The sequence below is a fragment of the Aegilops tauschii genome, chromosome 2 (genome assembly GCF_002575655.3).
Source record: "Aegilops tauschii subsp. strangulata cultivar AL8/78 chromosome 2, Aet v6.0, whole genome shotgun sequence".
NCBI classification, from domain to species: Eukaryota; Viridiplantae; Streptophyta; class Magnoliopsida; order Poales; family Poaceae; genus Aegilops; species Aegilops tauschii.
This window is the reverse complement of record NC_053036.3, coordinates 625,085,850-625,100,727: the sequence shown is the minus strand read 5'-3', so window position 1 is coordinate 625,100,727 and position 14,878 is coordinate 625,085,850. Positions and strand designations below refer to the sequence as shown.

General features: G+C 45.2%; 1 protein-coding gene across 8 annotated transcripts; it reads right to left on the bottom strand.

The window, feature by feature from the left end:
* Nucleotides 1-8,211: 8,211 nt before the first annotated feature.
* On the bottom strand, nt 8,212-12,772 carry LOC109750115 (G-type lectin S-receptor-like serine/threonine-protein kinase At4g27290). Of its 8 annotated transcripts, none has more exons than XR_012203576.1 (7): nt 11,158-12,693; nt 10,729-11,074; nt 10,422-10,650; nt 10,036-10,273; nt 9,783-9,933; nt 9,427-9,685; nt 8,212-8,488 (listed from the first exon to the last, which is right to left on the bottom strand). XR_012203576.1 is itself a non-coding variant. In XM_020309070.4 (7 exons), exons 1-7 carry the CDS (start codon nt 12,500-12,502, stop codon nt 8,418-8,420), a joined length of 2,619 nt encoding a protein of 872 aa, XP_020164659.1. In that variant the 5' UTR covers nt 12,503-12,693; the 3' UTR covers nt 8,212-8,417. The 8 variants fall into 8 exon arrangements, 5 of the variants coding, with proteins under 5 accessions (XP_020164659.1, XP_045089369.1, XP_020164661.1 ...); XM_020309070.4 differs by having other exon boundaries at nt 10,442-10,650; XM_045233434.2 differs by having other exon boundaries at nt 9,605-9,685; nt 10,442-10,650.
* Between the last annotated feature and the right edge of the window lie 2,106 nt (nt 12,773-14,878).

The following is a 14,878-nucleotide window of genomic DNA, read 5'->3' as shown; positions in this document are numbered from 1 at the left end:
GAGGGGGGCGGCGCCCCCCTTTCCTTCCCCCCTCTCCCCCCTTCCTTCTCTCCTAGTCCAACTAGGGAAGGGGGGAATCCTACTCCCGGTGGGAGTAGGACTCCTCCAGGGCGCGCCATAGAGGGCCGGCCCTCCCCCCTACGGAGGAGGGGGGCACCCCATAGACACACAAGTTGATCATTGATCTCTTAGCCGTGTGCGGTGCCCCCCTCCACCATAATCCACCTCGGTCATATCGTAGCGGTGCTTAGGTGAAGCCCTGCATCGGTAACTTTATCATCACCGTCATCACACCGTCGTGCTAACAAAGCTCTCCCTCGAAGCCCTACTGGATCGTGAGTTCGTGGGACGTCGCCGAGCTGAACGTGTGCAGTCCGCGGAGGTGCCATACCTTCGGTGCTAGGATCGGTCGATTGTGAAGACGTACGACTACATCAACCGCGTTGTCATAACGCTTCCGCTTACGGTCTACGAGGGTACGTAGACAACACTCTCCCCTCTCGTTGCTATGCATCACCATGATCTTGCGTGTGCGTAGGATTTTTTTTGAAATTACTACATTCCCCAACAGTGGCATCCGAGCCAGGTTTATGCGTAGATGTTATATGCACGAGTAGAACACAAGTGAGTTGTGGGCGATAATAGTCATATTGCTTACCAGCATGTCATACTTTGATTCAGCGGTATTGTTGGATGAAGCGGCCCGGACCGACATTACGCGTACGCTTACGCGAGACTAGTTCTACCGACGTGCTTCGCACACAGGTGGCTGGTGGGTGTCAGTTTCTCCAACTTTAGCTGAATCGGGTGTGACTACACCCGATCCTTGTTGAAGGTTAAAACAACACTAACTTGACGAAATATCGTTGTGGTTTTGATGCGTAGGTAAAACGGTTCTTGCTCAGCCCGTAGCAGCCACGTAAAACTTGCAACAACAAAGTAGAGGACGTCTAATTTGTTTTTGCAGGGCATGTTGTGATGTGATATGGTCAAGGCAAGATGCTATATTTTATTGTATGAGATGATCATGTTTTGTAACAAAGTTATCGGCAACTGGCAGGAGCCATATGGTTGTCGCTTTATTATATGCAATGCAATCGCCCTGTAATTGCTTTACTTTATCACTAAGCGGTAGCGATAGTCGTAGTAGCAATAGTTGGCGAGACGACAACGATGCTTCGATGGAGATCAAGGTGTCAAGCCGGTGACGATGGTGATCATGACAGTGCTTTGGAGATGGAGATCAAAGGCACAAGATGATGATGGCCATATCATATCACTTATATTGATTGCATGTGATGTTTATCCTTTATGCATCTTATTCTGCTTTGATTGACGGTAGCATTATAAGATGATCTCTCACTAAATTTCAAGGTACAAGTGTTCTCCCTGAGTATGCACCGTTGCAAAAATTCGTCGTGCCGAGACACCACGTGATGATCGGGTGTGATAAGCTCTACGTTCACATACAAAGGGTGCAAGCCAGTTTTGCACGCGCAGAAATACTCGGGTTAAACTTGACGAGCCTAGCATATGCAGATATGGCCTCGGAACACTGAGACCGAAAGGTCGAGCGTGAATCATATAGTAGATATGATCAACATAGTGATGTTCACCATTGAAAACTACTCCATTTCACGTGATGATCGGACATGGTTTAGTCGATTTGGATCACGTGATCACTTAGATTATTAGAGGGATGTCTATCTAAGTGGGAGTTCTTAAGTAATATGATTAATTGAACTTTAATTTGTCATGAACTTAGTCCTGGTAGTATTAGCATATCTATGTTGTAGATCAATAGCTCGCATTTAGCTCCCCTTTTTTATTTTTGATATGTTCCTAGAGAAAACTAAGTTGAAAGATGTTAGTAGCAATGGTGCGGATTGGATTTGTGATCTGAGGATTATCCTCATTGCTGCACAGAAGAATTATGTCCTTGATGCACCGCTAGGTGACAGACCGATTGCAGGAGCAAATGCAGACGTTATGAACGTTTGGCAAACTCGATATGATGAGTACTTGATAGTTTAGTGCACCATGCTTTACGGCTTAGAATCGGGGCTTCAAAGACATTTTTGAAACGCCACGGAGCATATGAGATGTTACAAGAGTTGAAGTTAGTATTTCAGACTCATGCCAATGTCGAAAGGTATGAGACCTTTGACAAGTACTTTGCCTACAAGATGGAGGAGAATAGCTCAGCTAGTGAGAATGTGCTCAGAATGTCTGAGTACTACAATCACTTGAATCAAGTGGGAGTTAATCTTCCAGATAAGATAGTGATTGACAGAGTTCTCTAGTCACTATCACCAAGTTACTAGAACTTCGTGATGAACTATAATATGCAAGGGATAACGGAAACGATTCTCAAGCTCTTCGTGATGCTTAAATCGACGAAGGTAGAAATCAAGAAAAGCATCAAGTGTTGATGGTTGACAAGACCACTAGTTTCAAGAAAAGGGCAAAGGGAAGAAGGGGAACTTCAAAAAGAACGGCAAGCAAGTTGCTGCTCCCATGTAGAAGCCCAGAGCTAGACCCAAGCCTGAAACTGGGTGCTTCTACTACAAAGGAAATGGTCACTGGAAGTGGAACTGCCCTGGATACTTGGCCGATAATAAGGATGGCAAAGTGAACAAAGGTATATTGGATATACATGTTATTGATGTGTACTTTACTAGTGTTTATAGCAACCCCTCGGCATTTGATACTGGTTTAGTTGCTAAGAGTAGTAACTCGAAACGGGAGTTGCAGAACGAACAGAAACTAGTTAAGGGCAAGGTGACGATGTGTGTTGGAAGTAGTTCCAAGATTGATATGATCATCATCGCACACTCCCTATACTTTCGGGATTAGTGTTGAACCTAAATAAGTGTTATTTGGTGTTTGCGTTGAGCATGAATATGATTTGATCATGTTTATTGCAATACGTTATTCATTTAAGTTAGAGAATAATTGTTGTTCTGTTTACATGAATAAAACCTTCTATGGTCATACACCCAATGAAAATGGTTTGTTGGATCTCGATCGTAGTGATACACATATTCATAATATTGAAGCCAAAAGATGCAAAGTTAATAATGATAGTGCAACTTATTTGTGGCACTGCTGTTTAGGTCATATTGGCGTAAAGCGCACGAAGAAACTCCATGCTGATGAGATTTTGGAATCACTTGATTATGAATCACTTGATACTTGCGAACCATGCCTTATGGGCAAGATGACTAAGACTCCGTTCTTCAGAACAATGGAACGAGCAACTGACTTATTGGAAATAATACATACTGATGTATGCGATCCGATGAGTGTTGAGGCTCGCGGCGGGTATCGTTATTTTTTGACCTTCACGGATGATTTGAGCAGATATGGGTATATCTACTTGATGAAACATAAGTCTGAAACATTTGAAAAGTTCATATAATTTCAGAGTGAAGTGGAAAATCATCGTAACAAGAAAATAAAGTTTCTACGATCTGATCGTGGAGGAGAATATTTGAGTTACGAGTTTGGTCTTCATTTGAAATAATGCGGAATAGTTTCGCAACTCACGCCACCTGCAACACCACAGCGTAATGGTGTGTCCGAACATCATAACCGTACTTTATTAGATATGGTGCAATCTATGATGTCTCTTACCGATTTACCACTATCATTTTGGGGTTATGCATTAGAGACAGCCGCATTCACGTTAAAAAGGGCACCATCTAAATCCGTTGAGACGACACCGTATGAACTGGGGTTTAACAAGAAACCTAAGCTGTCGTTTCTTAAAGTTTGGGGTTGCGATGCTTATGTGAAAAAGTTTCATGTTGATAAGCTCAAACCCAAGTCGGAGAAGTGCGTCTTCATAGGATACCCAAAAGTAACTGTTGGGTACACCTTCTATCACAGATCCGAAGGCAAGATATTCGTTGCTAAGAATGGATCCTTTCTAGAGAAGGAGTTTTCTCTCGAAAGAAGTGAGTGGGAGGAAAGTAGAACTTGATGAGGTAACCGTACCTGCTTTCTTATTGGAAAGTAGTTCATCACAGAAATCTGTTCCTGTGACTCCTACACCAATTAGTGAGGAAACTAATGATGATGATCATGTAACTTCAGATCAAGTTACTACCGAACCTCGTAGGTCAACCAGAGTGAGATCCGCACCAGAGTGGTACGGTAATCCTGTTCTGGAGGTCATGTTACTTGACCATGACGAACCTACGAACTATGAGGAAGCGATGATGAGCCCAGATTCCGCGAAATGGCTTGAGGCCATGAAATCTGAGATGGGATCCATGTATGAGAACAAAGTGTGGACTTTGGTTGACTTGCACGATGATCGGCAAGCCATAGAAAATAAATGGATCTTCAAGAGGAAGACGGATGTTGATAGTAGTGTTACTATCTACAAAGCTAGACTTTTCAAAAAAGGTTTTGACAAAGTTCAAGGTGTTGACTACGATGAGATTTTCTCACTCGTAGCGATGCTTAAGTTAAGTCTGTCCGAATCATGTTAGCAAATTGCCACATTTTATGAAATCTGGCAAATGGATGTCAAAACTACATTCCTTAATGGATTTCTTAAATAAGAGTTGTATATGATGCAATCAGAAGGTTTTGTCGATCCTAAAGGTGCTAACAAAATGTGCAAGCTCCATCGATCCATCTATGGACTGGTGCAAGCATCTCGGAGTTGGAATATACGCTTTGATGAGTTGATCAAAGCATATAGTTTTATACAGACTTGCGGTGAAGCCTGTATTTATAAGAAAGTGAGTGGGAGCACTACAACATTTCTGATAATTATATGTGAATGACATATTGTTGATTGGAAATAATGTAGAATTTTCTGGAAAGCATAAAGGAGTATTTGAAAGGAGTTTTTCAAAGAAATACCTCGGTGAAGCTGCTTACATATTGAGCATCAAGATCTATAAAGATAGATCAAGACGCTTGATAAGTTTTTTCAATGAGTACATACCTTGACAAGATTTTAAAGTAGTTCAAAATGGAACAGTCAAAGAAAGAGTTCTTGCCTGTGTTACAAGGTGTGAAATTGAGTAAGACTCAAAGCCCGACTACGGCAGAAGATAGAAAGAGAATGAAAGTCATTCCCTATGCCTCAGCCATAGGTTCTATAAAGTATGCCATGCTGTGTATCGGATCTATTGTATACCCTACACTGAGTTTGCCAAGGGAGTACAATAGTGATCTAGGAGTAGATCACTGAACAGCGGTCAAAATTATCCTTAGTAGAATAAGGATATGTTTCTCGATTATGGAGGTGACAAAAGGTTCGTCGTAAAGGGTTACGTCGATGCAAGTTTTGACACTGATCCAGATGACTCTAAGTCTCAATCTCGATACATATTGAAAGTGGGAGCAATTAGCTAGAGTAGCTCCGTGCAGAGCATTGTTGACATAGAAATTTGCAAAATACATACGGATCTGAATATGCCAGACCCGTTGACTAAAATTCTCTCACAAGCAAAACATGATCACACCTTAGTACTCTTTGGGTGTTAATCACATGGCGATGTGAACTAAGTTTACTGACTCTAGTAAACCCTTTGAGTGTTGGTCACATGTTGATGTGAACTATGGGTGTTAATCACATGGTGATGTGAACTGTTGGTGTTAAATCACATGGCGATGTGAACTAGATTATTGACTCTAGTGCAAGTGGGAGACTGAAGGAAATATACCCTAGAGGCCATAATAAAGTTGTTATTTATATTTCCTTATATCATGATAAATGTTTATTATTCATGCTAAAATTGTATTAACCAGAAACTTAGTACATGTGTGAATACATAGACAAACAGAGTGTCACTAGTATGCCTCTACTTGACTAGCTCGTTGAATCAAAGATGGTTAAGTTTCCTATCCATAGACATGAGTTGTCATTTGATTAACGGGATCACATCATTAGAGAATGATGTGATTGACTTGACCCATTCCGTTAGCTTAGCATTCGATCATTTAGTATATTGCTATTGCTTTCTTCATGACTTATACATGTTCCTATGACTATGAGATTATGCAACTCCCAAATACCAGAGGAACACTTTGTGTGCTACCAAACGTCACAACGTAACTGGGTGATTATAAAGGTGCTCTACAGGTGTCTCCGATGGTGTTTGTTGAGTTGACATAGATCGAGATTAAGATTTGTCACTCCGATTGTCGGAGAGGTATCTCTGGGCCCTCTCGGTAATGCACATCACTATAAGCCTTGCAAGCAATGCAACTAATGAGTTAGTTGCGGGATGATGTATTACGGAACGAGTAAAGAGACTTGCCGGTAACGAGATTGAACTAGGTATTGAGATACCGACGATCGAATCTCGGGCAAGTAACATACCGATGACAAAGGGAACAACGTATGTTGTTATGCGGTATGACCGATAAAGATCTTCGTAGAATATGTAGGAGCCAATATGAGCATCCAGGTTCCGCTATTGGTTATTGACCGAAGACGTGTCTTGGTCATGTCTACATAGTTCTCGAACCCGTAGGGTCCGCGCGCTTAACGTTCGGTGACGATCGGTATTATGAGTTTATGTGTTTTGATGTACCGAAGGTAGTTCGGAGTCCCGGATATGATCACGGACATGACGAGGAGTCTCAAAATGGTCGAGACATAAAGATCGATATATTGGAAGCCTATATTTGGACATCGGAATAGTTCCGGGTGAAATCGAGATTTTACCGGAGTACCGGGAGGTTACCGGAACCCCCGGTAAATGTATGGGCCTTATTGGGCCATAGTGGATAGAGAGAGAGGAGGCCAGGGCAGGCCGCGCGCCCCTCCCCCTCTGGTCCGAATTGGACTAGGAGGTGGGCGGCGCCCCCCTTTCCTTCCTCCCTCTCCCCCCTTCCTTCTCTCCTAGTCCAACTAGGGAAGGGGGGGGGGGGGATCCTACTCCCGGTGGGAGTAGGACTCCTCCAGGGCGCGCCGTAGAGGGCCGGCCCTCCCCCTCCTCCACTCCTTTATATACGGAGGAGGGGGCACCCCATAGACACACAAGTTGATCATTGATCTCTTAGCCGTGTGCGGTGCCCCCCTCCATCATAATCCACCTCGGTCATATCGTAGTGGTGCTTAGGCGAAGCCCTGCGTCGGTAACTTCATCATCACCGTCATCACGCCGCTGTGCTGACGAAGCTCCCCCTCGAAGCTCTACTGGATCGTGAGTTCGTGGGACGTCGCCGAGCTGAACGTGTGCAGTCCGCGGAGGTGCCGTACCTTCGGTGCTAGGATCGGTCGATCGTGAAGACGTACGACAACATCAACCGCGTTGTCATAACGCTTCCGCTTACGGTCTACGAGGTTACGTAGACAACACTCTTCCCTCTCGTTGCTATGCATCACCATGATCTTGCGTGTGCGTAGGAATTTTTCTGAAATTACTACGTTCCCCAACCGCCGCTGCAATCCGCCGGTTGATGTTAAGCGTTTCCTATTAGTATTATTATTAAATATGTTATTAGCATCTGAGCAAACGTATGATATCATTTTAATTTTTTTACTTATTGTTTCGATCTAATGTTTTCCTGCCATAATCATACTGAAACAAAATGGAATACTATGATCATGCACGCATGCACATGGATGATATCATTTGAAAATATTTTCCTATTGTATAACTCAGTTAAATAATAAGTGTTTGTTAAATTTGTGATTTTTTTGCCTCTCTTCAAGATACATATTGTCATTTCCATGAATTTAGAACACGCGAGGACACAACGTACATCCCCCCAAAATTAGAACTTCTCCTTCTAAAAAAAAGTTATGGTGACGTTTGTGATAAAATATATTTTTGCGAGCGCATTGCATGTATGGTGACGTTTTAATAAAACAAGATAGTTTTTGAAAGGTACTCTTTTGTGTTCCCATTTTGGAACAAAGGAAACAAACTTAGGAATTTTTATAGATATAATTTCTATAGAAAAAAAATCCTTCTGATATGTTTGAATGAAATGGCTATCCCTACTTCCAATAATTTTCATCCGGATGGAGTAAACCAAACATGAGGTCCCATTTGACATTCTGTCCTCACCTACAATTTATGTGTTTTTCTTATCCGTGAAAGAACATTTTTTGTAGTTTTCATATGGGTTTGCTTCCTACAAATATTTAAAGATATTTAAGATACATGAAATTGAAATATATGTTCATGTTATACCTCTACTCTTTTGAGTTTGTGCATTTCAAACATGGCCTAATTTTATTTTTCAATGCTATATTCTTCTTTGTGTTGAACAACTTGAATAACAAGGACACATATCCTAATTATTCTGAACCTTACAAGAAGTCAATAATAGATGCTATAGTACAATGTATCTTCTTGGTCTTTGTCCCGAAAAGTTACTATTTCTTTAGGAACCTTTTCCTTAGACTAGTCAGAACTTCTTGCAATCACGAAAAATCTTTAGACATAATTTCGTCCAACCCCACCTCCTCTGATCTCTAGTCTCCACCAGCCTTCCACGACATTCACGCCTAGAAAACGACCAAAATGATTGCATATTAGTAACATAATTAGTCAATATGGATCACATGTGGGAGTTAATCTTGCTCGTGTAGTGTATTACATAGCCGGTGAGGTTCATATCAAGCTAGACATCCTAATTGCCTTAATTCTTCTTGCATGTGAAGATCTCTAGCACCATGACACCGACGCTGGAGATAGCAGGACAATACAAGGTTTGAGCCCTCCTTCTAGTGATTCCACTTTAGTAACATATCTATGTTGTAGGATTTGCTATCCTCTTGTTGTATTATGACAACTACTTGCTGCTTCGAGACCACCAGCTGCTTCACTGTCAAAATCAATGCTCTCCATGCGAAGAATTGTTCTCTATCGCCCCGGTGATTCCCCATGACATGAGTCATCTTTGACGCACTGGCCTTCATAATAAAGTTCGCTCCACGAACATCAGGGACGACACTCAACTAACCCACCTAATCGCTTGTTCTGCTGCTGATGGCATCATGCTTTGGTCTAACAGATGCACCAATGAGCAGGCATCGAATATGCTAGAGTACCATGTTGTTTCACTTATCTATGAGATTCTAATCTAAATTTTATCTATTTCACTTTCTTACCCTACCCCCAATCCGTTTCGTTGTAAATGTGCTCTGGTTTATTAATGCAATGGTTCAGGCCGGCGTAAGCCCACCATATAGCACCGTAAAGAAAATTATGACAACTACTGCTTTTGAGTCTCTTTCTTTTTCTCATCAAGTTATACAAAAACGATATTAATATGTAGCACGATGTAAAGGATATGTCTATAGAAACAACCTATCAACAACTATGTGATCGAAAATTCACAATTAGATTTGTATGCTTCACACAGAAAGCATGCCCTCTTCCGCTCCATCTCAACTAGTCCACCCAAACTACCGAGTATCCGTTATAGTTACGGTCAACTCACTTTGAGTTTGGGACAATTCTCCGTCCGACGTGCTCCTTCTGATGTTTCCTCCAGGCTCATTTGGCTCTGGCAGCGTGGCATTCTCGGCAACCAACATCATGACAACTGAAGACATGAGTGGCCTATTCCTAGGATGCATGTCAACACACAAGAGAGCAACCTGTATGCATCTCCGCACCTGGCTGTGATCACAGCTACTGCCCATCATCGCCTCATCAAGTAGTTCAGTGCTTCTGCCTTCCTTCCACAACGTCCACGCCTGTAAAACGATCAACATGATTGATTGCATATTAGTAACACAGTTAATCAAATAAGAATCACACGAGGGAATTAATCATGCTCGTGCAGTGCATTACATAACCGAGGAGGTTTAGATCAAGCTCGACGTCGTAAAAGCCTCGATTCTTCTTGCCGGTGACGATCTCTAGCACCATGACACCAAAGCTGTAGATATCGGATTTCATGGAGAACACGCCATCCATGGCATACTCTGGTGACATGTAGCCGCTGATGCACCGCCATCTCACAAGTCAGCACATATCTCTGATAACACACCCAGCTTGAAAATAGTACTATACACAGCTGGTTTAGAAATAGGTTCTCACGTACTATGTCCCAATGACTTTCAAGGTGTATGCGGTTGTCTGGTCACCACCGAACATCCTCGCAATGCCAAAGTCCGAGATTTTGGGGATCATGTTTCTGTCCAACAACACGTTGCTTGCCTTCATATCCCTGTGGATGATCCGGAGCCTTGAATCCTCGTGGAGATAGAGCAGGCCCCGTGCGATTCCTGCGATGATCTCGAAGCGCGTTTTCCATCTTAGTAACTTGCGCTTTTCTTCATCTGCATGACCAAAATTAGTACGTTGTCATTGATTCAACTAAGGGTGCATGGTTAAAATTAAGTTCTTTCTTCAAGATGAACTTCTTTTCAACAAAAGAACGCATTTATTAACTCAAAATGTAGCATCAGAGCGGAATGAGCAGACCACCGTGTGTAAGATGAACTGACCACCAAATATGAAGGTGTCGAGGCTGTTGTTGTGCATGAACTCGTAGACGAGCATCCTCTCGTCGCCGTCGATGCAGCAGCCGAGCAGCCTCACCAGGTTCCTGTGCTGGAGCTTGGCTATGAGCTTCACCTCGTTCTTGAATTCCTCCACCCCCTGTGCTGATTTCCTTGACAGCCTCTTCACAGCCACTTCTTGCCCATCCTCAAGCCTTCCCTGCGCATGTACGTACGTGCTCATTTTTATTTGCAAGCACAACGGAGAGCTGAGTGATCGACATTGTTATTACTTGATCTTACTAGTTACCAGATAGACAGGGCCAAATCCACCTTGTCCAATCTTACTGTCGGCAGCGAAGTTGTTTGTGGCGGCCAGAATCACTGCCAGATCGAACACCCGAAGGTCAAGATCATCTTCCTCGCCGCTCATCTTGTTCTCTTCGGAGAACCGCTGATCGTCCCGTGGGCGTTTAAGTTTTGTGGCCCTTAATGGAAGCTCGTTGTCCCGACTGCCGGCCGGCGCCGCCCTGTTTCTCCAGAAACAAAGACAGCCAAAGGCAAAGGCCCCCAGAAGAAGCACGCCGGAGATAGCCGCCACGGCGGCGATCACAACCACGACATGGCTTCGCCGGTTAGCTGAAGAAATCGACATGGCTCTCGAATTGAAATGAGAAATTTGGAAAAAAAGTTAGTCGAGGCAGAGTTGTAGTGCTACTAACCGGCAGCGGTCAAGGCATCAACCTCGGACTGCGCGAGCCGGATGTACACATCCTGCACGACCTCCGGGTACTGCCGCATGTCGATCAGATCCACGGCCCAGATGACGCACCCGCGGTTGATGCCCCCGCTGACGTCCGCCGCCGCGTACGCCCTGCAGCTGCAGTTGCCGAGGCACATCTTCCTGCACTGGTCCATGGTCACGCCGGCGTGCACCGTCGCGCTGGTCGCCTCCGGCAGCTTCATCCGGCTCACTGTCCAGAACCCGTCTCCGGCCCCGCAGCTCAGGTTGGTCGTCCTGACGCAGCCGCCGGAGCCGTCCCCGAGGCTCCACCGCTGAGGCGACCGCGGCCGGAACCCCGGCAGGCAGCTGCACAGCGGGGACTGGCCGACGTCGCAGTACCCGAACGCCCCGCACCTGGCGTAGCTGTCGCACGGGTCGAGCGGGAAGTGCCAGAAGCCGCTCCAGCCGCCTCCGCCTCCGCCGCCGCGGTGCCACGAGAAGCGCTGCACCTGCCCCGTCGTGCCGTTGAGGACGAAGCGCGACAGCACCGACGGGTCGCTGACGTAGTAGGTGTAGTAGGTCTCGTCGGGGTTGGACAGGACCGTGAATATGAAGTCCCTGGACTTGAGGTTGGGCACGCCGGTGAGCTCCGCGCCGTTCCACGGCCCGCTGGCGTACGTCTTGGACAGGCCCCGGAAGAGGAAGAACTCCGGCAGCCCGCCGCTGACGAGCTTGAACGTGTAGGCCCCCGGCGAGGGGTCGGCCGCGCTGCGCCACGACGTGATGTTCCTGGAGATGCCGCTCCTGCCGTCCACCCCGAGCTTCATGCCGGGGAGCAGCGTGTCCGTCGGGTAGTCGAAACTCTCCCACGCCACGCTGGTCCGACCCGTCGTCGATCCACTTTGACTTTCCCCGCCGTGGCTCACGACCAGGTCGCCGTTGTCGAGCAGCTGCGCGGTGGCGCGGGTGGCTACGCCGCCCGAGCCGGCAGCGTTGTCGGAGGACCACACGGTGGCGTTACGGCCGTCGAGGATCACAAGCCGGCCGTCGGAAGAGAGAGTGAGGACGCCGGGAGGTCTGACGACCGGATTCCGGCGATTGGCGACCCACACGACCGTCTTCTCCGGGATGCTGGCGTACCATATGCCGAGGTAGGCCCTGCCGTCGGAGCTGCCGGGTGGGACGAAGAAGCCGAGCCTGAACACTCCGCCGGCCGACTCGAGCGTCTGGTTGCCGGCGATGGACGCGGTCTGGTCCAACTTGTCGGTGGCGATCGAGGGGGACGGGGACAGGAAGGCGGTGGCGAGCAGGAGAGGAAGCAGGGAGGGCGGCGGCGCCCTCATCCCCTCTCTCGCTCTCTGGATGGAGTGTGGCCTCTCTCCGTCTCAGGCCAGTAAGGACATGGCTGTGTGACTGGATGCCGACCTGTATGGGCGCGCACGCGCGTGGTGGTTATCCTGGGAGAAATGGCTGCTACGCGCCCGTGATGTATGTCGACCGACCCGCGACCGCACATGTTCGACGTTAGGTATATGGCGGCATCGGCGACGGCGTAGCTGCAGGGAACTGAACTTCACTGTGCGCCGAGGGTCCATCGCTGGTGCAGGAGCAGCAGAGAGCGAGACGAAATGGGCTTGACTAGTAGTAGAAATTTGGTTGGATTGGAGTAGATTAGTACGAGATGGGCTTGACTAGTAGTAGAAATTTGGTTGGATTGGAGTAGATTAGTACGAGATGGGCTTGACTAGTAGTAAAAAATTGGTTGGATTGGAGTAGATTAGTAGTAGCACGAAAATGCGACATGGTTCCACGCGTATCCATGTGAATAGTTAATTAAAAATACTATAAATATTCGAAAAATTCTGAACTTTTGGGATATCAAACTTGGTTGACCATTCTATTCATATGTAGTTTCGTACAGAAATGACACTCGTGGTATCCTTAGTGAAGAAATACAATCGAGACCTTAATGTTCATGAAACAATGTTTTTTAATATAGCGTCTATTTTGTCATTTTAGCCAAAAATACCATGAATGTCATTTCTTCGTAAAAGTTCATACACCAATATATGAGTTGACTATATGTATGCTAAAAAAAGTTCAGTTTTATTTTTACCTTTTCTTGTATTTCTTTTTAAATTTATACTGTTCATAAGGGGTGCATGTGAAACCTTGTTCATTAAATTCCTGTCAGCATTGCATTATTGTCTATGCTCCCTTTCATCCCCCGTTGTCTCTTGTCTTTGCCTGTGGTAGGCTTGGAACCACCAAACCTGACATGGTAGCTTTTCTAAATAACGTTAAACTAGCACCGTGGCCCCACAAATGTGTGTAAAAAATGTTAGTACTAATTATTTAGGCTAGTTACGAGCCAACTGTACTTGGATAATTAGGAGGACAATGATATTTCAACCCATCAGAGTTCAAGTTCAACTATCAAATATGGGAGGAGAATGTGTTGATGGTAGAGGGTGCACGATTGAGCTGAATTTTTAGGATGTGATCTCGACAAACAAATCTTATATGTTGGCCACGGTGTCACCCTCAACTTCCCGCTCAATAGCAGCTAGAGAGACCACCACAGAACCTTAAATTCACACCATTGAAGTTCTCCACCTAGCCCACTCTCTCATCATAGTTGGCAATCGAAGCAAGAGCCGCGAGGGATACAAGATTGGTCAGGAGTCATCGGAGGAGTGGAAACAACATAAGGATATACATGGCAACGGTAGAAGAAACACCTGCTCCTCAACTATTCTTTTACTCACTTTGTTAGAACACGTTGAGTGTACAATGTGGTTTGACAACTAACAAAGACAGACACCTGGTCCAGCATGTGCTTTTCTGTTCTTCGTAACAAGTGTTATTCCTACCTGAGATGAATCGGCAGTACCTTGATTACTTCGTCGTTCTTTTTTCTCCAAATGATAAGTGCTACACGTCAAGTGTGTGGCACTCCGGCAAAACTAAAGTTGTCATGCTTGAAAATTAAAGTTGACATCCCTGCGTAACTAAACTTGTCGTCGAACGTTTTTTTACCTTTTGTTCCTCTTGTTCACACTCAAGAACCTTTCATGCTATCAATGCTACAAATACAAATGCTACAAATACCTATACTATTTCTATACCTAAATTTAGATAAAAATAAGACCAACATTAGGCTTCTTTTCTAAGTGCCAAATGGCACATTTCTTACCACAATTGAACAAAATTTGTGTGCAGAATTCAACTTTCAAAATATGCAAAATACTAAATTGCGCAACAAAAAATTGCATGCAATTTCATGTGTCATAATGTGCAGGCCACCCAATTTCACATTCCAAGCCTAGAATTGGAAAACCGGAAATGCGCAAACTTGGGCTGTAGACAGGGCATTTCCCGAGATTGCACATTTTCTATCTCGATGAGCAACGGCCTAACTAAAAAACCAACGTAAACACTAAAGTAAAACCAGCGGGACCTAGACACGCTTGAGGCCATTATGGACGGGCTTCAGATCATCGCTCGACGTCGGCATCGCTCTGACTTTCTATATCAGATCTGTACTCTGGCTTGACTAGATTAACCTTGGACTGTTGGACATATGATATGTGCCAGCCAACCCCATTTTTTTGAGCAAAAGAGGGTGGGTGGGTGGGGGGACACCCTCCGATTTCATTAATGAAACCAGCGCATGAACCCAAGTTCAAGTAAGAAGTTACCCTAGATCGAACAACGAC

What these genes read in the sequence shown, in the direction of transcription:
- LOC109750115 (XM_020309070.4), bottom strand. Translation starts at nt 12,502, where the DNA reads ATGAGGGCGCCGCCGCCCTCCCTGCTTCCTCTCCTGCTCGCCACCGCC. An exon ending in CGACACCTTCATATTTGGTG is followed by an intron (nt 10,274 to 10,441) that starts GTCAGTTCATCT and finishes TTGGTCATGCAG; the next exon opens with ATGAAGAAAAGCGCAAGTTA. An exon ending in ATCTAAACCTCCTCGGTTAT is followed by an intron (nt 9,686 to 9,782) that starts GTAATGCACTGC and finishes ATCGTTTTACAG; the next exon opens with GCGTGGACGTTGTGGAAGGA.